The sequence below is a fragment of the Excalfactoria chinensis genome, chromosome 2 (assembly GCF_039878825.1).
Source record: "Excalfactoria chinensis isolate bCotChi1 chromosome 2, bCotChi1.hap2, whole genome shotgun sequence".
Classification (NCBI taxonomy): Eukaryota; Metazoa; Chordata; class Aves; order Galliformes; family Phasianidae; genus Excalfactoria; species Excalfactoria chinensis.
In genome coordinates this window covers 135,867,496-135,892,329 of record NC_092826.1, presented here as the reverse complement: position 1 = coordinate 135,892,329, position 24,834 = coordinate 135,867,496, and the positions used below count along the sequence as shown (strand labels likewise).

The following is a 24,834-nucleotide window of genomic DNA, read 5'->3' as shown; positions in this document are numbered from 1 at the left end:
AGTGCCCCTGTCACCCTACTATACACTCACATCTGCAAGACGCAACAGTACTGATGTTGGCAATACCTACATTAAAAGCAGCAACACAAAATACAGTTAGAAAGACTATCGCCCTCAACCTATAGTCGCTTTTAATCACTTCAAGCTCAAACCAGAAGGTTTCTTGTAGCTTAAATACTCAAGTGTAGGGCATCAAAATCAGTGATAAAGTGTTACGATGAGCCACAGGAACAAATACAAACTCCAGAATATATTCAGAAGGTGCTTTGAAGGAAGTTACAGCAACTTCACCTCAGCTGTAACACAAAGGTGTCTGCCTGCCTCTGTTCTGTGCCCACAAAACTATTATTCCTCTCACTAGACAGACCAAGTCCTCCCCAGCACCTTAAAACATGAGGTTCATTCCCTTACACCCCATGAAGCAACAAGGAGCTCCCTATTCAAGGTCACTGCAGCAGATCACAGACCCTGCCCCACAAACAGCAGAGATGCAAGTCTGAATTTGCCACTGTTTTGTTTTGTTCAGTGAAGCTTAACTTTCAGTTCTCCATTTCACGCCCTTAACTTACAGTTGCATCAGAAAGCACACATATGTAAACCTGAATGCAGACACCCATTTTGTTTCCAACCATCTACACAAACTATCTGTACAGCACGTGCAGATATTCAGCTCCCTTTCTCAGGTGACACTACGAGACATTCCATAGCATTACTATTCAAATAAGTGAATCTTAAATCTGTTACCTGATTTTCTTTAGCAGAAGATTCCAAGAAAGCTGCATTCCAGGATTCTGCTAAAGCTTTCCCTTCTTCATAGCTGATCACCCTGGCAAGAGAGAGGAAAGAGTGTTTGTAACTCACAGAAGGATTGAAGCTTCAGCAATGTCCCCACAGGACTGAGGCACTTAAAGCACACATAACATTTCTGAAAGGCCTGGTCCCACACAACTTCTATTTGCTGCTGTCAAATTCACTGCTGGGCCAGGCAAAACGTGACCCAGAAGAGAGCAATTGTCCCAAACACTGACTTGTTTCCCTAAGCTGCAGCAGCATCTCATGTCATAAGAGTGGTAAAAAAGACACTTCCTTACTTGACTTGAAAGAAACTTTCAGCTACTTTTTTTTCTTGGAAGCTTTTAGCAAGAATCAGCATTACAACAGAAGCTGCCAACTCACATTGTGGACACAATTCCTTGCTGGTACTTTTGTTGTAACCTACATTTTGATTTTGGTCATGGAAAGTCAAGTACAAAACTGGCCATGGCAGCCACAGGAATGCTGGCTGCTGCCTTGCATTTCCCACATACTGGAGATCACATACCGTTCCATATGCAGGTCTTTTTTATTTCCAACCAGCATAATGGGTATTCTGTGAAAGAAAGTTCAGAACTTCAGAATAGTTATAGTATACTGAACAAAGTACTAGCAACATGCCTGCAGTGAAATGAGATGAAAGTGTCACTACTTACTGGACTTTTCCCACCATATCCAATAACTTGCCATGGATAACTTTTATCACTTCAAAACTGCAAAATAAAGGGATGAAGTCACACATGCACTCCAATGCTTATCCTTAATACCCAACCAACATGCAAGCAATTAAATGCATATGTGTTACAAATTACGTACAGTGACAGAACTGCAAAGATGCTGAAGTGTTACTGGTTTGTGTACAACAGACAAAATGGGCCCAGCAGCAAACAGTACTTTGCACATTGTTACAGCCCACCCAGTTCTGACACTTGCAGAAATAGACGTTACCCAGGACAGGTGCATCTATAACACACAATGCTAAAAGCCCCCATGCCCACACCAATCTGGTTTGCATTCACAGTGAGAAATCCAGCTTCTAGAGTCCGACACACCTGGATGAGCATGTCAGATTAAAGCAGAGTTTCAAGGGAACAGCATTGAATTAAGCACAATCCACCAAGAAGGAACACATCACTTGTAATGAATCTTAACTCGTACAGAATTCTTTGTGTTTTGTTTTGGGCATTGTGTGAAAACCAAGAGAAGGCTGAATTTCAGTTTCCCATTATTGATAGTGAGGAACCTGATGGGCAAGACAGCAGCAAAGCAGTGGTTGCTGAGGCAGCTGACAGCTCACCTGCTGCCCACATGGTGTTTATATGACTGGAGATAAGGAACTGCACAGCACTGCGAGGCCTGAAACCCCAATCTGACGTTTAACACTTTTGAGAACAAGCTTTCAACAGAGATTGCACTGTGGAAAAAAGATGCTGCTGCATGAAGTGCACACCTGAGCTTTAAGAGAGCTGCAGGTTCACAGACCTGACACAGAAGAAAGGGGCAGAGTCTTCCCTTTGCACTGTGCTTATGTTAGAATTGAAGCTCTTAGAAATAGGGCAGCACTCCAATGTACTTCCAGCTCTGGGATCTCAAAGAACTGGTACCTGAATGCAGTACTCATTCATGTTGGGACTCCTTACAGCTTCTCACTTCAGAGCAATAAACACTACTGTGGTTAAGAAGGATTTTGTGTCAAGGAGGCCTGCTTGCATGACTTCAGCAACAGTTTTACGGACTGAGCAGAACTCAACATTTCCACGTTGAGTGAGCAGATTTAGTATATCCTATTCAGAAACAAACTGTGTACAGAAAAAATTCACTCGGTCCAGCACATCTTGCTGTTACTGACTCAAATACTGCAGACCACAAACGTGGAATCGATGGAAGGAATTAAAGGTTATGAAGAGCTTATGCTGAAAAGGTATGAGCAAATTTCTGGGCTTGAGAACTGGTCTTGGACTTTCAGAGTATCTCAGAAGTAAGAAGTAAACTGTGTTCAGCTGTGACCAAGTGCAAAGGCATCACTACAGAGAGAATCAGATGACCCCAAAAACCAAAGGAGAAATCATTCAAAATAATCCTGGTACAGACCACAGAACTGTTTCTCAGCCTGAAGCAAGAGGAGACACGTAGCATACTAGCCACAGGATGGCTGAGTCACCAATGTAATACAGACACTTTCTACTACTAGGTAAGCTGCTGCCAGTGCAGCCAGAACACTGTGTCACTGCACAGCACAGCGTGTGCCCTCACCTGTGGTTCCACATTGTGCTGCCCAGTTCCCAGTTTCTGCTCATCCAGACCTCAATTTTTAGCAAAACAGACCGAGGATTAACAGCTGATCTTCATTAATAGATCAAGGTGAAAACCAAAAGGGAAATGCTATTTAAATTCCAACATGATGCTGGCACAGAAACAAGTTGGTAAAAACTACTTAGAATGAAAATGGACTGACTGGATCCATTTAATTAATTTGGAAAGCATTCTCAAACACAGCTAGAAGGACCAAAGGCACAAATTAAAGCCCTTATCAACAACCTCCCCCCCAAAAAAAAACCCAACATCACACCAAGATGTGAAACAGCAAGAGGTCCGCAGACCATAAAAGGTCCTTTCCAGTTCTGTTAAGCAAACAGGGTTACAGGAAAACTGTGTGAAATACAACGTGAAGGATTACTAGCTGTGCTATACAAGAGCATGGAACACAGCACGATATAAATTTGGAATTTAATTAAGCTGAACTAGAGCAAAAGCCTTCCAGTAACCTTGCAGCTCAGAGTCTGGGAATATTACTAATGTAGGGCAGCAGCTTTCGCTCAAGCCCCATTATAAACTTCCCAGTGGAGATCAGCAGGGAAGAAAATAATTTTCAGAGGACACTTCTATTTAGTTTGATGTCAAAGCTTACACTCAGTTGGATCAGAACTCCGATGGATACACACACCAACAGAAACTGAGACAGACAGTGACTAATCTGATTGCTTGGGAAAGATACGTAAGATACCAGAGTACAGTGGAAGATCTGTTGCCTAAACACCATCTTGATGCTGAACTGAGATAAGAAAGCGAACAAGAAAGGATCATCAATACTTTGAAATCTCAGAGAGGAAAAAAAAAAGCAAGGATTGGGATTAAGTTGAACAAGAATCAAATACTGAACAATGTGAATTTCTTCTTAGGACTGGGATCACTATTCCAGCCTTCTACAGGTCGCTCAGCACCAACAAGGGATCTCTGATTAAGGGAGGGAGAGATAAAGAAGAAAAAAGTAGTTTCTTAATACACACGAGAGCCCAACATCTGCCGCACTTCCCCCGTGCTTTCAGTTCACTACTTCAAAACTACAGATGGAAACCAGGAATGAAGAACTCCAAGAATGAAGAACTGAAAATCTGCTCAACCTTAAAGAACTCAGAAGCAGCTGAAGTTGATGGCCAGACCACATCCATTTTCTGAGAAGTACAGAAGAACCAACAAGAAAGCTGTTTCACCTGCAGCTTCTGAAGATCTTACTGAAGGATACTCAGGATGACTTCTTCCTGCTTTAGAGGAAAAGACATGGAATGCTTCAGTGCTTGTCAAAAGCTGATCAGCTTACAAGTGCAAGGGAAGCAGCACTCTTCTTCTACCTGAAGTGAAAGGCTCCAGGTCTTAACATCATTCTCAACAAAAGGAAAAATACTATAGAGGATTATTTTGGCTGAAGATGCTGTACAGTATTAGGAAACTAAGAGTGATTCAAGGTTGATCTGTACTTAATTTAAGTAGGCCAAAGGGAAAGGACAAAATAACAGAAGACAATACCTCAACAGAAGAAGGTTGAGACAATTCTAAGTGATTCTAAGTAATTCTCCAGCTATGATGGAGCCTCTCCTTGTGCGAGGACTGACTACAGTTAGCAGTGAGGACAAGACAAAAACTCTGGAAAACCTCAAAGAAGAGATTTGCCACAGCATAGAAAGAGCGAGTCTACAGGCCAGAAGTCTCATATTGCTGCTTATGTCAAAGTTGTTGATGGTTAATCAGAATGAGTTGCGATGGGAAGCCAAAGGGATCTCAGTAATGCTGCTAGGCTGAGGGACAGATGAACACCTAGCTTGGTTCGCAACATAAATGTGCAGTGCCCTTGTGGTTCATGCTGACCTCCATCTTCGCCTCTCACGCTACAGCACAAAGCCTGTTTGTTCCTGGAACCAGTCTATGTGCTTTCACTTACACTCAATCACTGGAGCTCAGCACTGCCCCATTTCTCACACAGCACCTCCTGCTTCGGTCTGCAAAGTGCTTTGTGACATTTGGATCTGAGGGGAAAATTCTGAAAAGCCATTCTTTTGTATTTCAATTACATTTCTAAGGCAGAGAGACTGAAGGAATTACACATATGTAAAGAAAAATAAAGCAGAGGCAGGAGCTGAGCTGATATGTACATGGCTAACGTGTGAAGCAGGAGAACACAACAGACTTTGTTACCTTTTTATTGACGTGACTGAATAAACAAGAATGTAGCCATTGATGTCTATGGAGTATGTCTGAGGAAATATGGAGTATTCATCCTGTAGAAGGAATATTGCAATTGAATTATTTATTGCCAGTGCTGAGAGCTTGATGCTAGCAAGTCATTGGCAGCTGTTAGTCACATACACGGCATATTTTGGGTAATTCTGAGAATTAGGTTTCGTCATCATAGTCACAGAATCGCAGGGGTGGAATCTGTACCCAAGAAAGAGAAAGCAAAGAGGGCTTGGAGCACCAGCTTAGTTAGCCTGTTAGCTTGTATACTCTACAATTCAATCTACAGCTTTTTCGCTTTATTCCCTCTTAAGACTACGGATCAGCTAAAGCTATCCCCAATCCTCTTACACTGCTCAGCTATCAGTTTTACCCTAGTACAGAACTCACTCTGTCTTACCACTAATCAGCAGTTATGCTAATTATGCGATACGTTCCATTATGTGACACATTTCCATCACCCCCCACATTTCAGCAGCTGTAGACAGGATCCAGCAGTTCCACATATCAAGGGGCACTGACCACAGCTAACTTACCTATGGGGTCTGTTAGGCAGCTGTGGCATATCAAGCTAACTAATGCTCATCACAGATGCAAGAACTGTAGCCATTAGTTGCTTCACGGCAACCAGAAGTTTCCATTATATGGCAAGTGTTTAATGAAAAATAGAAGCCCACCAAAGCGACATCACCACCAGCACCGACCAACGTACAAAACCAAACCCAGACAATAAACCTCTACTTTTACACCGCCTGTGAAAATGCAAATGAACAACTCAGTAACCAAAACAGATTGACGGAGTGCAGAAACCACAACACTAATACCAAGAATTTCACGTTAAACACTGAAATAGAACCATTCGAATAGCAGTTCCCAGGTAACGTTTGCTTTTTGACAAGAGCCTCACATCTTACTGCGCGAGCTCGCCATCTTTTTAAGCTCGTGTTTCTTAGGATGTTAATTTTAGCTGAAGATGCATAACCTCCCTGTATATTGTCATGGCTGAACAGATGGAGCGGTGCAATCATGCAGCTTCAATCTAGACGGCTAACAGAAAAGAAACTTCCTTAACAGGCAAATGCCAAAAAAAAACCCAACCGAACCCACCTCACAACCAACCTTTTATAATCAACTTCCCAGATTCGGCCAAAAAAGTATGAAAGAACGACATTTGCACACGATGCCCTTATTTGCCTTTCATGCTACACACTGAGGGCAGCCCTCCCCCACCTCTGCTTAAATGCCAAGCTGCCCTCTCTGCCGGCTGCGTAATCCCAGTGTCAACACAGAGGGATGTGAGCTGGCCTGCAAGTAAAACAGGTGAAAGTGCAGCTCTGCAGTTATTTGCCTTTATCTGCAACTACTCAGGATTGCCACAGTTTGAATTCAGGTTCAGATAAGATTTGTTGTTACATCCTGTTCTGAGGTCCCACAGTGAGCCTCCTGCTTAACTCAGCTATGTAAACCTGAACACGTAACCGGGAGAGGTAAAGACCACTAACACTTCCTGGAACTTGGGGATCAAATTAAGAACTTTGCCAAGTGAGAAAACGAGCAGAGCTGTAACTTTTCAAGCCATGGCCAAGTTTTCAAGTATATGACATAAATCTGCAATATAATCTTTGCTATACTGCATGTGTAACGTTGCTCTATGGATCATTAAGCAAAGCTTAACTGAGAGAAATTTGTTCAAACCACACCTTCCATAACTCAACATTATCTCTCCCTCTAACCCCGTGAGCCACAACTCAAAGTTCAAGTCATTCAAAGGAAGAATCAAAGCTGGAAATAACCACAGACCAGGAAAAATACTAGCTGTGCAATTCTGTTTGATTTCAATTTCCTAAACAACGTGTTTATGGCCCCAGTATGTGTGGTCAATGCTGTTACTAAACCCTCTGACTGATTACCTGTAGATCTAGTGCTGCTGATTAGCACCACAAGCTGACAGCATATAATTACAGCACACAGTTATTCTTACATCATGTAGCTCTCTCTGAAGGTGATCAAATAGTCCTAGAAGGTCACAGCCCTGAATACTCTCCCAGCTATGAGCAAATGTCCTGCAGCTTTCATGTCAAAAGCACTGCCTGTGTACTTTACTGGCTGCTTAAAGCTAACAGTTAGGGAGAACCCAAAGGCACAATACCAGAACTGACAGAAAGGAAGAGCATGCAGACAGGAAAAGGGTAAGGGACTTAGCAATCCCTTTTTTTAAGCACAGCTCTTCAAGACACAGAGCACTCCTGTGCACAGAGCAGGCACTCACCTGCAGGTTCTGCCAAGCACCCCTGCGTAATTAGCAGCTCTATTTCATAAACTATTGACCATGCCACAGGCATTTGTTTACCATCTCCTCCTGCATTCCCCCTCATTACACCAAGCTCAGAAGCATGCATGCATGAACCTTCACATACTTAGCAATGTAAACAAACTGCAGGAGTTTCTTTGCAGCCTGGTGAGCGCTACACCTATGCGTATTGCTGTCTACTCTGCCTATTTAATGGATACAAACCAAGGTGCTGGAGCACACAAACTGAAGAAAGACAAGAAATACTTCTGTGTGGTTTATTGAATTGGCATCTTCCAATTAAAGAAGACTACCAGAACATAAGTATCAAGCAGATTACTTAAGAACTTTGAACATGTGGTCACAACCAGGGTAGCTCTTCCCAAGCATCAATACCTGTTGCATTAACTCCAAAGTTGCAAAGGGAAAAAGGTACTTACCTGGCCAGCAGTGTCAACCAGCTGAAGGTGATATTCTTGGCCATTTACTGTGATCAGTTTTGTAAAAGCTGGAATAAAAAACAGCAGATACGCGTTTCAGAATGATGAACAGGACAGAAGTCACTCATCTCTGCCACTGCTAGCTGAAGGGTTAAGAAAAAGAATGTTAGTTACAGGCTTTAAAGTAGAAGGCTGCATCAGGCTGCTGTGCTTTTTAGAGTACAGCAGGTATTGAAACTTAGAAACTGACTTTAGTGTTTCAAATTTCTGAAGATTCTTACAATGTGTTTTGGTTTTTTTCCTCTAGAGCTGCTTAGAAACAGAGTAAGAAGGCTCTACTACTACACATCATTTCAAAGAGACTTGCAGGCATCTGTAATTTGTGGTTAACACGAGGCACAAATGCAATTAACATTAAGGCTAACTTTGAACTTCACACACAGGTTATTTTCCCCAGTTTCCAAGCAGTTTAGCAAGATCGATTTCCTGGATACAAACACCACGAGGTAAATGATCTGGATTTACACAAACCTCTTTGGGGCTAAGATACACACAGGCTAAATGAAGAACATGTTAAACCTAAATAATGAGAATTTAGCTGAAGCTCCCCACAGTACTTGCACATTTGCCGCAGCTACCAACCAGTCTGTTCAGTCCTTAGTCAGGAAGTACATTCAGTTCCTATGAGATGAGAACTGCTGCTCTTCCCAGGGTTTATGAAATGCCAACACACTGCAAGCTGAGGAACCTTTCTTAGTGTCTGCCTTATGCAACTGTGAAAGCAAACCGTGTCAGAGCTCGTGGAGCTCAACGTGCTGCCGAGCACCGCACATACCAACCAGAGTGTGCAAGCTGCAGGGCTTCACGTTGCCCTCAGTCTGAGATCACAGGGCAGCACAGACATTCCGTGTGTGCTGTATACAGGTGAAGGCAATTTTCCCAGCTGCTAATGGTCAGAGGAAGTCATTCCTTTCCTCGCAATGATTACTGGGGAAATAACCGGCACTGCAGTGCTGTGCTGATCACGTCTCAGACTGTCCATCCTCAAGCTGCAGCAGAGCTGACTCCTCTCCATCCAGCTGTGCAGTCCTCCATCCAGCTGTGCTGGCTTCTGCCCACACCTCCTGACTCTTGCATGGGGTCTCCTTAAAGCTGAGCTGCACCAGCTTTCCTCCTGCCCCCAGTTCTTGCTGCTCAGTCACACCTCCACTACATATTATCTCCCGTCACTGGGCTAGCTCCACACTAAAGGAAGCCAAAGCTCTCTGATTCAGCCTTCCTAAATCACTCAAAGCGTGCTCATAAAAAGGAGCAAATGAAACAAAGCCACATTTTGCTGTTTGGAACAGGCTGCCCAGGGAGGTGGGGGAGTCACCGTCCTTGAAGGTGTTCCAAAACCATGGAGATGTGGTACTGTGTGCATGGGCCAGTACTTGAACCTGGTGATCTCAGCCTTTTCCAACCTTGATTTTAATGATTCTATAAGGCAAGTGTCTACATGCACAGCACAGAGCAGCCATTTCCATTACAGTAGTAACACGAGCAATTTGAATGAAGCCTCAGATAGCTCCTACCAACCATACCTCATCTGTTCCAGTATTACAGCTGTGTTAGCACCTGCACACTGCAGTCAGCAAGCTGTTGGCACCACTGCACAAGGTTGTAGGGTTATGAAGCAAGAATGCACAATAGCTTTTTGGCTGATACAAGTTCTTGTTTAAACAGATGTTAACATGCAGGGCTGCTGGATGCAGCATCAGTGCTTCAAAGATGAAGGAGACACAGTGCATTACAGGTGCCTGAGCACAGCAGCTGCCCTCTGGTCTCCTGACAACTCCCATCCACATCAAAACTCTCTGCAATCAAAGTAGGTTCAAGAGCCTCATGAAGTTAATATTTAAAAAGGGACAGGGACAGATGGCGGCTCTTCTAGAAGCCCAGAATAGACCAAACAGAAACACCACCACCATTGGTACTGAGCAGTGGGTGTCAAAGCAGGGAAAGGAAGCAGTGGGGCAGTCACTGCATGCTGGGCAAGGAGCTGCAAGCTCACAGCAGGGACACCCAGCACCAGAAGAGCCTCCTCCTTCAGCACCAGCCCACTCTGATGCAGTTGTAATTGCACAGTGCAGCCCCAGGAGCTGCTAAAGCCAAGAAGCAGCGTGACTTGCACAGCAACTCCATGGGCTGCTGACTACTGACTGCTTCCCTAAGAAGCAGTATATTTCAGTTACACAAACATGAATGAGAAGATTTGCAAATGCTGCTCAAATGGCAGCTGTTGTGAAAACAAGCCGCTGTGGTAAGGAATCAGAACCAGGCACACAAACACAGACCTTCACATCAGCAGTGCTACTGAGCAGAGATAGGGGAACAGTGTAAAACCTTTCCCAGAGCTACTGAATGGTAAATATAACCTCCTCGTAAGGGCACATCAGTTACCAGTTTCCATATCCCTTTCTGATTGTCTTCAGTCCAAGTCAATGCTCGTCACCAGCACAGCTTTTGCAGCAGCTGTGTAACACAGCAGAGCTGAAGCTCCATGCCCAGCCCTGGAGATCACTGCTCAGCAGCAGCTCCCAAGCACAAGCGCTGTCACTCCTGCAGGGCCAGCTGGCTTCACACACATAGAAGCTGAGCCTTAAGAATGTTTTTATCCAACCACCTGAACCTACATGTACTGCCTCCACAACCACGAGCACACCGTCAGCCCCCTGAAGGTGTCATCAAACATACTGGACCTGTGCACCCATTCTTGTTTTCTATTCCTTCTTGGAGTTCCAAATTAAGATTCTTGGGCTTATCCCAGTTTAAGAGCTCCAAATTCTTCTGTTTTTCCATGAAGGGCTGAGCTAGTCTGTGTCCATCCAGCTCAATGTCCATCCGGGCTCCTTCCATGCGCTCCTGCTCTGCAATGGCTTTGCTTTTCTTGCCACCATCTCCCAAGTGATTGTCCCACTGGTTTCTCCACCCTGCTGCCTCACTAAGAGTCACCCAGCACAGCGTCACTCTTGTTGGGACATTAGGAAGAGGAAATTCTACTTTGTTAAGCAATTAACTCACCACCACTGTTGCCACAAAATCCTACAAGTTACCCTTCCTGATGCGCAAGTTTACGGGAAGCAACTGAATTCAATGTGCTTATTAGCTTAGATAAACCAACTTTTCTGGTTCTAATGGAATGGAAGCAAAGGAAAACACAGCAGCAAATAAATGCTGACTCTTCTGTACATTAAGTGAAACCTGATGCAGCTCATTTTCCTTGTGCCCCTTCCAAAGAAGGTAGAGGTTTTTTTTCCACTGGAAAACGAAGCCACTCGAATACTCAGCCATATCCTTTTAGTTTAAGGCTTATGTTTTACACTTGTTCCTAAGAAAAAAAAGCTTAGCTATAGTTTCCTTCTAACATTCTGTTAGAATAAGGGCCCTTCAATTCCCTACCTTTCAGAAAGCAACTTTCTCCAGCCATGCTGCAGGCGTCCAGCAAAATAACAATGCTGCTTGTTTTCTGTACAAAGGAGTCACACAAAACGATGCCATTTTCAGGATGCCCCCTGCCCACAGTTTTCATTGCCACAACACACAAAATTAAGTGAGCAGTTAAGAGCCAAATACGTGCAGAATTCACCTGCAAATGAATCATCCACACATACATAATGAAGCCTGGTGGAAAACATAAGGACTCTAACCAAATCCAGGTAGAAAGTAAATCTGTATGAGGTGTTTTAAAATGAGTACATGTAGTTAAATGCTGCCAGTGATAGACGCACAGCTGGAAAGCACCAATTACAGCCAATATGTTTCTTGTGGACAAGAGTCTGTAAAGGGTGAAACAAGTCAGTCTTGTGCCAATATCTTAAACCTCTGCATGCTTTAGAGACAGCCTCCGACTCCCTGTCTCTTAAGTTGTTCCTGCATATCTACAGAAATCCACAAGTTTCCTTTAAATACTTTGCATTTGTAAAACACAGACAATTTAGAAGTTACCTGACCCAAGTGATGTTAAGATGGCAGCCCTGCATAACAGTAGGGCTGGAGCTTGATGATCCTCGAGGTTCCTTCCAACCCAAGCCATTCTATGATTCTATAATAAGACTTAAAAGAATGAAATCTAATGTATGGGACCTTGTTTGATGCATCTCAAAAAAAGCCTTGTTTATAACTCTAATAAAACAACGCATCATGACGGTGTTTGGACATTCATATATAGACTATGAGATCATTGAGGTTAAAGGGTAAAATAACCAGCTTGCCTTGCTAAAGCAAAGCAAGAGAGTCTTCAAAAAGGAGCATCCGAGGTCCAGTTGCATCCAGTAAAATAATCCTGAGTGAAATGTGCTGATGGCCACTGACTGCTAATTATCATGATATAAATCAATAACCTCGTTCTGCTGATCACTTTATTCCAGCTTCCACACAGGGGCTCAACATCCAATGTATTTATCTGTTAAAGTAACGAGCTGTAATGTTACTATGTAAGTACCTATATAAATAATACAATGACTTCTGATGCAGCTAGTTACAGAAGAGCAACTTATCAGTTATGTACTTACTGTTCTCTATAGTTGGATCGTAGGAATCAACAAACTGTCCTTCCACAAACTGAATCGTCAGTGAAGATTTTCCTGCAAAGCAAGGAAAAGACAATTAGTATTGAAATACAGAGCAGTACTTCTAGATGAGCCAATATGAGCAGTGCGGTACACGTAAACTACAGATGACAAGTGACCTATTTTAGAATTGCATCCCTAAATTTAGCAACTGGGTCTCCTGAACTTTTATCAGAAATACTGAGAAAGCTTCTCAAGAGTGTGTTCTGCTTTGGTTCTAATGCAGATCCAATAGCATGAATTAAATGTGTCCTCCAGTTTAAAACTAATGTAAAAGCTGCAGAGTCCAACCCTCACAGAACTGAGTTCAGCAAGCTGTTCTGCTTGGAAGGTTTGTCCATCCAGAAGCAGGGAAAACTAGAAATCACTTTCAGCCACTGCATGGAAAACAAGGCCCACAGACAGAGCAAGATGAGCCTTCAAAGATCTTACAGGATGGTAAATGAAAGTGAGTCACATACATCGACTATAAGAAGCAACTTTAAAGCTCTGGAAAGAAAAGACTTTGCAAAGCTTTACCATAACCTTAACACAATTTCCATTACAGCACACCTTCCACATTTGGGAACCTACCGGGTCCCGTTACATGATGTTTACTGGATAAATAAACCCTTATTGCCTTATTGCCAAGTGTGTTAGCTGCTTTTGGATGTGTGCACGCTCTGTACTCCTTCATACTCCCATCAGCAAGAAACATAAACAAAGTATGACCTCAAATTAGAATCATGACTGTCCTACTCAGAGGGATTACTTCAATGACATCATAAAGAACAGATATTTGGGACAAGCTCGTTTATGGTAAAACTGTTTTCCCCATATTTAATTGCTTATGATACCTTTGTCCACAGGCAGTGCTTTGACAGTGCTATGTTAATACACTGCAGTGGAAAAAGCTCATTCAAAAACCAGCACACAATATGCTGAAAGTAGCTTTATTTACAATCAAGCCCATAGATACCTGGATATCTAGACACCTTAGATACATAGAACAGAAAAGCACAGATGACTGCCCAACACTTTTCCCCCTTCCTAAGACAGATCCTGAGCTGAAAGTCGTCGTCTGCAGCCGCCTGTGCTAAGTTTGGAAACAGAGCTCTAGGAAGGAGTCAGAGCCAACAGACAGTGCTGCTGCATTTAACATCCAGCTGTATTAATTACTGCTTTCCTCCTAGCAGCGAAAAAGAAGGAAGCAAACAAACAGACAGACAAGACGACAGCAGTATTCCACCGCTCTCCTCCTACATCCCCCAAGCTTTGTACCAAGCCTCCCCGTAACACCATCCATGTGTACCCCCAAAACGATGCCTGCTTTCCTCCGGGAGCCACAGGGGAGCTCTCCAGACTTGGGGTCAGTCAGGCCTACATGGGTAAGAGCAGCAGTGGTATCCTGCTAAGGCAGGGCTCCCCTAAGGGGGCACCAGAAACATGAGACCCAGCTCAGTGCTGGTGCCATGTCTCAGCCCATGCAACATACAGGCCAATGTCAACAACAGTTTGGCTTGAACTTTGTCCCACAGGTTTTATTCCAAGCCTTTGAACTACGGACAGAGAGGAGAATTAAGGTCACCACTGAACTCCTATCTCCTCTTTCCCCAGAAAGATCAGGCAACATTTTCAGAGAATTACAACATAAATACACGGTCTGCCAGGCATAGGCCAAGGAATTGCACACAGCTGTGTTTGTACAGCAGGGCTGACTGCATCCCTGAGCTGCTGTGCAGGGAGGAGGGCATGGGCAGATGCTGCAGCACTGTGCACCAGCACTATAAGCACACTTCAGCCTACGATGGGCTTCTGCTGTCAGGCTGCTCATACCAGCAGCAATGGCTCCATCGCTCACAGGTGCATGTCTCAAAATAAACCCCTCCTCCCAAATATGCCCTCAGTTGGAATAGGCACCAAATACTTTGCAGTTTGCTAAGCTTTTCCTCATATTATCCTCCACAATAGTACTTTTCCTGTCTTCGAGTTTTAGGGAAATAAACATCCGCTGAAACCAAAAGAAGCGTATTGAGCAGAAGCAAGGCAAAGTCTGCTGGGAGCAGCTCAAACCGACACAGAGTTGTGATTTCCAGGTGAAAAAGCACTTGCTAAAATCTTACTGGAGGAAAGTTGTGGTTTAATCTTTTGAACCTCTGTTCAACATGAAGAGAGTTTAAACGTACTACAAAGAAATAAGTCATAGAATCAAAGGAATAAGTCACTGAACCGTTAAGGTTGGAATAGACCACCTAATCCAACAGCCAACCCACCCCCACCATGTCCACTGACCATATCTCCATGGCTCTGGAGCACCTCCAGGAATGGAGACCCCACCACCTCCCTGGTCAGTCTGTGCCGCTGCATCACTGCTCTTTCCAAGGAGAAATTTCTAATATCCAACCTGAACCTCCACTGGTACAACCAAAGACTATTAACTCTAGCTCTGTATTGAGTCATGCAATGGCAACACCAAAGGCAACAGGGTGACTCCTCCAGCTATACTTGGTTACTGTAACTCAAAGCACTGGCTAGTCTGTGGCAAATTAAGACTTCCCACTCTTCCCACCCCTGCAGAAACAGGAGAAAAGGGAAGAGTTTGGAGTAACAGCCTTATGTTACCTGGCATACAAGTCCCGGGGGAGCTCATAGCTCATCCAGAGAATGGGAAGGGCTATCGACATAGATTATTCATTATTTATTATTTCATGTTAGAGTGGTAAAGACAGGCATTTTCTACTGTCAGAACAGCAGCATTTTCCAGACAGAATAGCATTTCAGAGAACAAGCTGTCCTACTTGTGTCCATGCACCAGATCACTCTCTGAATAAAGCGGAGCACACCAGACACTGACCAGCACTGTCAGAGCACATCAGCTACAAATACCATGGAATAGAACCACAGGATGGCCTGGGTTGATAAGGCCCACAGTGCTCAGCTGGTTTAAACCCCCTGCTATGTGCAGGGTCGCCAACCACCAGACCAGGCTGCCCAGAGCCACATCCAGCCTGGCCTTGAACAGCCTCCTTGGGCAACCCATTCCAGCGCATCACTACCCTCTGGGTGAAACACATCTAACCTAAACCTCCCCTGTCTCAGTTTAAAACCATTCCCTCTTGTCCTATCACTATCCACCCTTGTAAAGAGCTGTAACCATTGTAATCATCAAGGCAAAACAATTGCAAAACTGAGTTTTTTACTCACCCTTTTATTCCTTGGACAAGAATTGGGCTGTTGGGCCCACCCATAAAACCTGAGCTTTCTAACACCAGGCAGTTCACCCACAACGTGAGCAACCTGAGTACATGTGGGCACTAAAAAGAGGATCTACCTCCTCTTGGGTGCCTGCCCTCCCCTCCCCTCCCCACATCCTCCTCTGTAAGACAAAAGGAAAGCCCAGCTGAAATCCTCTCAAGTGCCAACTTCTTCCAGGATACAGATGATGCAAGCAGCCCACCAGCAAAGCACACAGCAGCTCCACAAGCAGGGCATTGTGCAAGCTGCAGCTGTCCCAAACTCACAGCCATCTCTGTGATGACGGCCACGGTGCACTTCTATCTCAGCAGGGTTTCTCAATGGGAGGCATGGGCTGCACAAGCAGTCAGTAAACAGCTGCTAGGGTTAAGAGCAGCCAACTAGGGAGGAGTTGCACCTCCGGGTTCTGTTGGGTTTTCAGATGCAGATGGTGTTTTTAACCCACAGAAGGGCCTACACTTAAGTACTTTGCTTCCTTATGAAGGACCAAGCAGCTGGAAGCACCTAATCCATTCGTGCCACAAACCCAGCAACTTATGCTCAGCTCAACACATGGAGCTCAGGTGCAGGAAAGCACAGGATGACTTTCTAGAGCACAGTGAGGTACAGCAGCAGGAATAGCAGCATTGCTCTTGCACAGATACATCTGGGGCAATGAAGAGGATAGTTCCTAAACTTCTGAAGATGATACCATGAGCTGCGTTTCATTGAGACACAACTTAATTCCACTGTTACCACCTTTAATCATGAGGGATCATCGCTTAAACATAGTATATACATCTGCTTTGAGACATAGTTTCGTTCACTTCATCATTGTGACATCCACACTAGAATGGGATCAGATGCTCTGCAGAGGAAAAACCATTAACGGTAAGGAATGGTCTAAGTAATATTATGTATTAATGTCCAGCACTGCCTCACAGGCCAGAGGGGTCAGCCTGCAGCACCCCAGTGTTAAGGGCCACCTTCAGAGCAGGGCAGCACGCATGTCCACCGTGTTAACAGCACCCCTACACAAATAACGTTCTCAGAGCATGGTGGTAGCTATTACTCCACTATTAGCCAGTTAAATCTTCAGTTAATCCAGTTAATCGTAAATTCAAGTCGATTCTAAACAGCATCTAAGGAGCTAAGTACATGACATCCACTTGGCAGAAATGGCTAAAATCTGAACTGCTGCAAGCCAACAGGTCAAGGGCTGAGATTTCCTGTAGGTACAGCAAAGCCTCTCAGAAGCAGCTTACATCTTCAGCCTGCATATCTGGAAAACAACCTGTCCTCACTGTTGGTTTCCATATGCTTTAAGACCAAGTTCCCCCACAGCAGGCTGCCCTTAAAAGCCAGCTCCATGCACACTTCTCTTCCTGTGCTTTTCTCTAGTCACCTCCCTCCAGCTCGTACAGTCCATGCCCCAATAAGCAGCTGAATGCCACAGCGGGCTGCTCATATCTTCAGATTAAACACAGGTATATCCAACTGTACCATCAACCATCTGTAAATTATAAATGAGATAATGGCTTTTAAGATCACAGCCTTTTTGCCCAGAAATCCTAAGAGAGCAGGCGTCATCTTAGTCTTCTATAGGAGCAATAAGTTGCACTTGTTCAAAGTGGTTTGCATTGACTGAAGCAAACCCAGCACTACATGCAGGAGCACCAGCAGCCAGCTGCACTGGGACTGCCCTCCCACCACACATCTGCAGCTGAGGGAGGGCAAGCAGGAAAACACTTGATGTGTAAGACATGCTGTATAAAGAATATGGTTCTGAGATGGTCAGAGAGCTCATCCTCTCTGCTCAGAGAAACAAACCTGGCTTGTCTTGCATTCAAGCCACTTCTAAGTTTAAGTTGACCAACCAATAACAGATTTATCAAGAGTTTGGACTAACTCCTTCCTCCAAAACAACACCTCTCCTTAGGATTCCTTCACCATGCCAAGCTACATGGATGAAACAAAGCACCATTAGAAACACCCGTCTCCAAAGGAAGCCACGCAGAGAACAGAAGTGCTGAAAATATGAAGAAGACATGAACAAGTTTCCAAGCAGAAACTTCCAGGCCTAATTCAAAATACTAATTCTGAAACACTATTCAGAATACCAAAAGAATGTGTTACTGATGGCATAGCAAGCCTTAGAGCAAAACAGACCCCACTGCATTCACATCAAGTGCTGGCCTGCTCTGTCAGTTTGCAGGACAGATTTCCTGACGTTCTCCTACACATTGTGCATCCCAACTCTTCTGCATGTAGCAGGAGAACCTTTAAACGAGGTCAGACATCTTGAAGGAAGTTCTGGCAATGCAATCTGACAAGCTGCTGAAGCCAGACAGATGTATCCCACTAACTCAGGAGACAATGTTGTCAAGGGACACATTAATAGCACGATTTCGTTTTGCACTGCACATGTAGGCACCCACACACTGCAGACCACTCATGCGTTCCCTCTTTTTCCAAATTAGTTTAAGGACAGTGATGTAACCGTTCCAGAAACATTAACCCCTCATGTATCAACGCCGCGCTGTTACATTACAAAGATCTCGCTGTTTAAAGCAGAATCTAAACCGTAATAGGATTAAGCGTTTCTTCAGCTATCATCTATTTAAGATATGAGCACTGCAGCTCTTCTGGGCGAGGCTTCAGAGCATCACACAGTAGGGTGTTCTGCTCCTTAAAAGGCCTTCAGAAATCATTTATCTACTCTTATGCCTTAAAAAGATTCATCTCTGGCCCTTAGCCACAAATTCTTAAGGATTTAATCCAAATTAAACAACAACAAATTTCCTCATCGTGTTCTCATTCACGTAGGAATTCCCAGCCTTCCCTGCTGCAGGACCTTCCAGAGCCCATAAGCTTCTCTTTGCTTGTCCTCTCCCGCTCTTGACTGGCACATTATGCTTGATAACCCACAACATCCATTTGTCTACCCTTTTGCACCGCCCTCACGCAGCATCTTCTACGTGACATCTAACATTTGCATGTACACAGATGTAATTCCATATGGTGAACTGAGGAAGAACATGCGCATCCAAACAGGTTAAGGACTTCTGAATCACTCCTAAGCTGCAGGAGTGCTGAGCAACACCTACATCTAAACGAGGAATCAATGGACATTTACAAGCAATGGATATTCTGTAAGACACCCAAAGGTTGCTCTGCAAAGCAACGGAGCCTGCTGATTCATTTCTTGACTATACATCACTTGTAGTCTTCAATATCAGGAGATGCTTCAAGGCTGGACACAACTATGAATGTTATTTAAACTGATCGCAACACTCAAGGTCTGGCCTCACAAGGGCTGAGTACAGAGGGATGCTCACTTCTCTGCTCCGGCTGGCTGCACTATTTCTGACACAAGCCAGGATGCCATTGGTCTTCTTGGCTACCCAGGCACACTGCTGGCTCATGCTTCGTCAAGTGTCAGTCAACACCTCCAGGTCCATTTCTTCCACACAGTCCAGCCACTCTGCCCCAAGCTTGTAGCATTGCTTTAGGGTTGTTGTGGCCAAAGTGCAGGACCCAGAACTTGGTCACATTGAACTTCATCCCGCTGGCCTCAGCCCAGCAACCCAGCCTGTCCAGAAAGCCTATTCCTGTGCTATTTAAGAACTGCCTCAGTTTACGTTGTTTAAGTTCAATATGAAGCATCCTTCGTTCAAACAATTCAGCATCCACTGTACTTCGGACTTCTGAAAGTGAGAATTCAGTTTCAAACATCCCACATTCCAGTGAGATTAATATCCTTAATCCCGTGCAGAGATCTGCTAGGTGACACAACGAGGACGTCCTCCACATTCCTCTCACACGCAGGACCACTGCTATCTCTGAGAGCTCTGTAACCAACAGCCCATTTCCTGATCAGGATTGGAAGAGCACAGCGTGAGCAGCCACCCTTCCTCCTCCCCACCCCCTGCTCAAGAGAGACCTTTCAGTTTCTCATGCTAGCACACTCACAACAAACCTGCTGCTCACTTCAATTACAGGCCCCAGAAAACCCAAATTCCTTAAGCGGGCATTTTCAGCCAACAAGGGCAGCTCCGTGTTCCTCCACCCCGCACTGCACGCTTACAGCTTCTGATTTACAGTAATTTGGGCTGACAGCTGGACAGGTTCACTGGGACTCACGCAGCATCCAGAGTTGGATGAGGATCACACAGAGAAGCTGCTGAGATTCTGGACCGAACACAGAGTTAAGTTGAACAGGTTCTGTAATATACCCCTGAATGTCACCTTCAGGAGCCGCGGGAGGTTGACCACAGCCTTTGGGTTACCCTGCCTTAGGTTGCTACCCCCAGTCTGGGTGTGTGGTCACATTAGGCAGAACATACCACAGGGGTGTCTGTCTTCCCAGAGCCTGCGCTTAGAGCAGTGCAATGGATCTAAATGCAGAGCTTTGGCTTTTCATAGCTTAGAAATGGCAGGATCTACGTTTTGTTTGGTTTCCCCTGCCAACAGTAAGTCTCAGTTGAGTAATCAAGTGGCAAAACGCTCCAATTGCCCAGCAAAGCCTGCGAGTGTTGCCATTAGAAGAAAGCAGAGCAGGCAAGCAAAGAGTTAAGACCAGAGCAGTGTCCTCACATAACCCTGCTGCTGCTGCTACTGCGCTCCCAGCCACTGCCATCAGATCACCGCAGAGCGCAGCAGCGCAGTCCCGCGCCCTGGAATGCAATGAGAGCTGCTCCAGCCAGCAATGCTGCTGCAGCTGTAAGGAGGGAAGCACTGGGAAGGCCTCCTGGTTGCTGCCTACAGCTCAGCACAAACAGCCACCACCACCGGCTGCATCCCGACCCGCTCCATTTTCCTGCTCAGCCTCACGATTCCCTGCATCGCAGGCAATGCTGATCCTGCAAACTGAACTGCATCTTCATTCCTCCTCTCCTGACAGCCACAAGAGCTGTGTGCTGCCTCCCAAGAGCAGAAGGACCCCTCACAGGGCGCTGCACTAAGAGGCCATCATCCACAAGAGACAGCAAAGCTTCAGCCCCATTTTACAACACCAGCCCAATATTCAAGTAACTCTTACTCTCAAAACAAGGAAATACTGCCAATAGTTACAAGCCCATTATTATTATTAGTATTAGAGATACGGCAGGTGATTCAGTTCAGCTCCAGTTTTTTTGCTACCTGCCTACTGCAATCACAGACCACTATTTCTGTCTGAGAAGTTCAGCATGGGCCGCTTTCCACCTACACAACATAAGACACATAGCACAACATACTTTGCCACTGAGAGAAAAGGTGAAAGGTACACAGGTGAGCCAACCTGACTGCAAACTGAGCGGGGAGCACTCCCAGCTCACCTGTCTGCATGCACACAGTTCAGGTTCCTAAACACCAGCAGCTGCAAAAACACAAATGATGTTGAGATAACAGGCTGGTACTGAAGCACCTGATCCAAGCATCGCCTCCCTGCTCACCTGACATCACAGAATGGTTGGGAAAGCTCACTGATACAGTCAGAATGTACCTTTTTCCTTCTATAAACAAAAAGAAGCAACGTGACCACAAAGGATAATGCACAACCCCGCACTGCTTTGCAGAGTGGATGTTGCTCTGAAGAACCAGCGACCATCCAGACATCCACACCTCAGTGTTGGCTGAATCATTTGCACAGACCCCAAACATGCACGGAAATAATGAATTAGGAGCAGGACACAATGAGGGCAACATGATGATTCCTTTTAGTGAAGGCTTTGTTTTATAACTTTATGAAATCACACGCTCCATCACACACAGGACAGCCTTCTGCTGGAATCAGATCTCAAGGAGCTGGTCTGCTCTGGTCACTTCACTGACAGCAGCACTCAGATCCCTCCTATTAGCAAGCTACCAAATTTTAAGCTAAAAATCCATCTGACTTCTATCAGAACCTTAAGGAGAACAAGCACGATTACATAATGCAACGTAACTTGCTTTTTAGATCCATTCAAACACAAGCAATACTCAAAGATAATGTTCCTGTGAGATTGCTGTTTAGTTTCGTGCCACAACCGGTATGTTACATGCAAACAATTGGCCTTCCCCACCAACAGGTCCTCAAGTTCCTGGCAGTGCTCCTGCACATCTCCCTGCCCCAGGACGTAGGCTGTTAGGATCACTCCCACAGCAGAACACGCTGCTTTCATATAGGAAAGGCTGATGGCAGTGTTGATAGATAAAAGGGAGTGGATTGGAACGAGCAGGCTCCTGAACCTTCTATAGCAACAGCCATCAGAACAGCACTCCCAACCTGCACAGCTTGGCACTGCTCTGGGGTAAGAGTATGGTTTCATACAAGGGAAAAGCAAGGGCTTAGCATGAAGCCAGCAATACACTCAGAGTCGTGCCTCACAAAGCCTCGTGGGGCACATGCCTACTTGACACCGTGCGTGCTCAGAGCCTGAGAGAGCCACGAAGCTGTCGAATCATCAGCTGCAGGGAACAGCTCACGGCCTGAAACGTGTCAGCTCGGTTATTTCAGCACAGAACTGAAAGAGAATGGAGAAAAGGTCGCCATTTTCTAATCTCATGCTCTATATGCAAATTACGAGATCACCCAACCCCACAGCCCAGGTCACCTCAGCATTCACTCAAGCCACAGAGCTGGAAACGATTCACCGTGTAACAGAGCAGCCTCCCCAGACTGCAGGGTCAAAGCTAATGTTAAGGTTAATGGCAGTTCCCTATTTATAAAAGGAAGCTCCGAAGCCTTCAGCAGCCCTTCAGATCTTGGAATTAATTATCCCCCACCCTGACAAAAAGTAGCTTTGTTCAAATGTAACATCCCTCATTTCCTCTCCTAAAAAGAGATGGGATCCTGCCTTTTACACAGGGTTCAAGTGGAATTCCTGCCATCGTGATAACAGGCAAAGCTTACCTAAAAGTCTATCTGAAGCCAAACCACGCCGTTATTCTCCTGGACTTTGCAAGGCATTCTTGGGTTGACAAAGGACCCAACCTTCATCTCTTGGCCTGTGTTTCTTGTTTTTCTGACAGCCCTACATGACATCCAACAGCTCACGTCTATTGCTGGAACTTCTATGTAAATATTTGCCTAGAAATGTAATGATCCCACACTTAACTATGTGTCTCTAACATGCAAGATTTGTACCTAAGAAACAAGCAAGGCAACTGAGCTGTCAAGGTTAATGAAAGGCAAACCATTACTTCTCTTTTCCTCCGTGTTGTCTACAACAACCAGTTGTCCTAATGGAACAGACCGTGTCCCACAGAGCCCCAAACCACACCAGTCTCAGGAAGCTGCAGGTGAAAGAGCACAGCATTACACCTTAATGGGCACGAGGCAGCTTTCTGCTCACCACCTTCCACATCATCCTGGGTCACACCAACAACGGCATTAACAATGGCTATATGCAATTTGGGCTGTCAGTCTCAATGGATAATCTACCATCCAATTTACTGAACTGGCAGTGTTCCTCCCACCCACCCCCACTGCCCAGTGCTCTTTTGAGTGCGGACTCGGAGAAGAAAACATAAGGAGACAACCTCTGACTGTGCCATGTCAGACTCCCCATGTGAACCACCAACCTCCTGCTGGCTGCTCCCTCCCAGCACCATGCAGACACAGCACCGTTTTACCACCACCTTGCCCTGAAGCCGGGCTGCTGCTCCACTGCTCCACACACAGCATCTAAGCAGCACCGGCTGCTCACGTAACCTTTTTTGATCTTGGGAAAAGCAAACGTCGTTGTTACGGGTCCTTTGTGCTGAGTTCGTGACCGCAGACAACTCACTCACAGCCCAAGCCCTTCTGCAGCAGAGCAGCATCTCCCTACAGCAGCTTATATCCCGGCCACGCGTTATCCCTCGCATCGATCTACGCTGTTAAGTCGGATCGATGCCGAGAGCCGCACGCCGCGGCTGCTCCGTTCGTGCCCCACGACGCCGAAGCCGGTGGGGCTGTTTTGCAGCGCAGACTGCAGGAGGACGGGCCGGCACCGCGGGATGCCGCAACGCTCCCGGCTCGGACGGCGCCGGGAAGTTCTCTCCTTCAGGGTTGCGCCGCACGATGCCGGCACCACAGAGATCCGTACACTCATCCTACAGCGCCGTTACGTCTACAGAGAGAGCAAACGGGCAGAAAACAAGCGAAGGACACGGCGGGGCGCCCGGGGCCTTCAGCGCGGGGCACGCGCCTCCAGGGCCGTGACCGCGGGGACGCGGAGCTTCATCCACAACCCGGAGCCCCCCGCTGCTCCCCGGCAGCGCCGAGCCACTCCCCGCCCCGTTCCACCGCTCGCAGCCCCCCCGCACCCCGCTACCCCCCCCCGCCCCGAGCCGTCCCCTGTCCAATTAAGGGCAGAGGCGCACGGCGGCGCGGCTCCCGGGCCCGCAGCGCTCTGCGGCGCCGCCATGGCGCCTCCCGGCCGCGCTGCGTGGGGCCCGGCCCGCCCCGGCCCCGCACCTGCCGCCCGCCGGCGCCCACCCCGTTCCGTTCGGAGCCCGCCGCGCTCACCTACGCTCCGGTAGCCCAGGATCGCGATCTTGCGGGACTTGGACGGCGGCATCTTGTCCCCCGCCCGGCCACGAACCACATCAAGGGCGGCGGCGGATGAAGAGGCGGCGGGCGGCGGGCGGCTGTGTGAGCGCCGTCAGCCTCATGCGGCGCGGAAAGGGGGGGGTGGTTGTTGGGGGGGGGGAAGGGCGGCGGCGATCGACGGGCCGAGCGCGCGGAACCCGCGGCGCCTGGCGGCGGCGGCAACAGCGGCGGCAGCGCCCGCCCCACGTGACCGCCGGGCTCGCCGGCCCCTGACGTACCTGTGCGTCACGCGTCACAGGCCGGAGCGGCGACCTCCGCCTCCCGCCGCCGCGCCGACAGCCGGCGCCAAGCGCCCGCAGCCAAAACTCGCTGCGTCATGCCTGCCCCCTGCACGCCCCGCCCCCCCCCGCCGCGCCGGGCGCCGATTGGACCGCTCCGCGCGGTTAAGCGACGGGGGTTGGC

General features: G+C 46.5%; 1 protein-coding gene across 2 annotated transcripts in view; it reads right to left on the bottom strand.

The window, feature by feature from the left end:
- RHEB (Ras homolog, mTORC1 binding) overlaps positions 1–24,539 on the bottom strand; it is a 28,933-nt gene extending 4,394 nt beyond the window's left edge. Inside the window, exons 1-7 of one of the 2 annotated variants that reach the window (XM_072329478.1) lie at positions 24,349–24,539; positions 12,606–12,677; positions 8,053–8,120; positions 5,284–5,366; positions 1,470–1,526; positions 1,322–1,369; positions 745–826 (exon numbers count right to left, since the gene is read on the bottom strand). In XM_072329478.1, the coding sequence (XP_072185579.1) occupies positions 745–826; positions 1,322–1,369; positions 1,470–1,526; positions 5,284–5,366; positions 8,053–8,120; positions 12,606–12,677; positions 24,349–24,400 (462 nt within the window). In that variant the 5' untranslated portion in view covers positions 24,401–24,539. The remainder of the gene's footprint in view (positions 1–744; positions 827–1,321; positions 1,370–1,469; positions 1,527–5,283; positions 5,367–8,052; positions 8,121–12,605; positions 12,678–24,348) is intronic. The other variant, XM_072329479.1, reaches the window with a different exon arrangement.
- Positions 24,540–24,834: the final 295 nt, after the last annotated feature.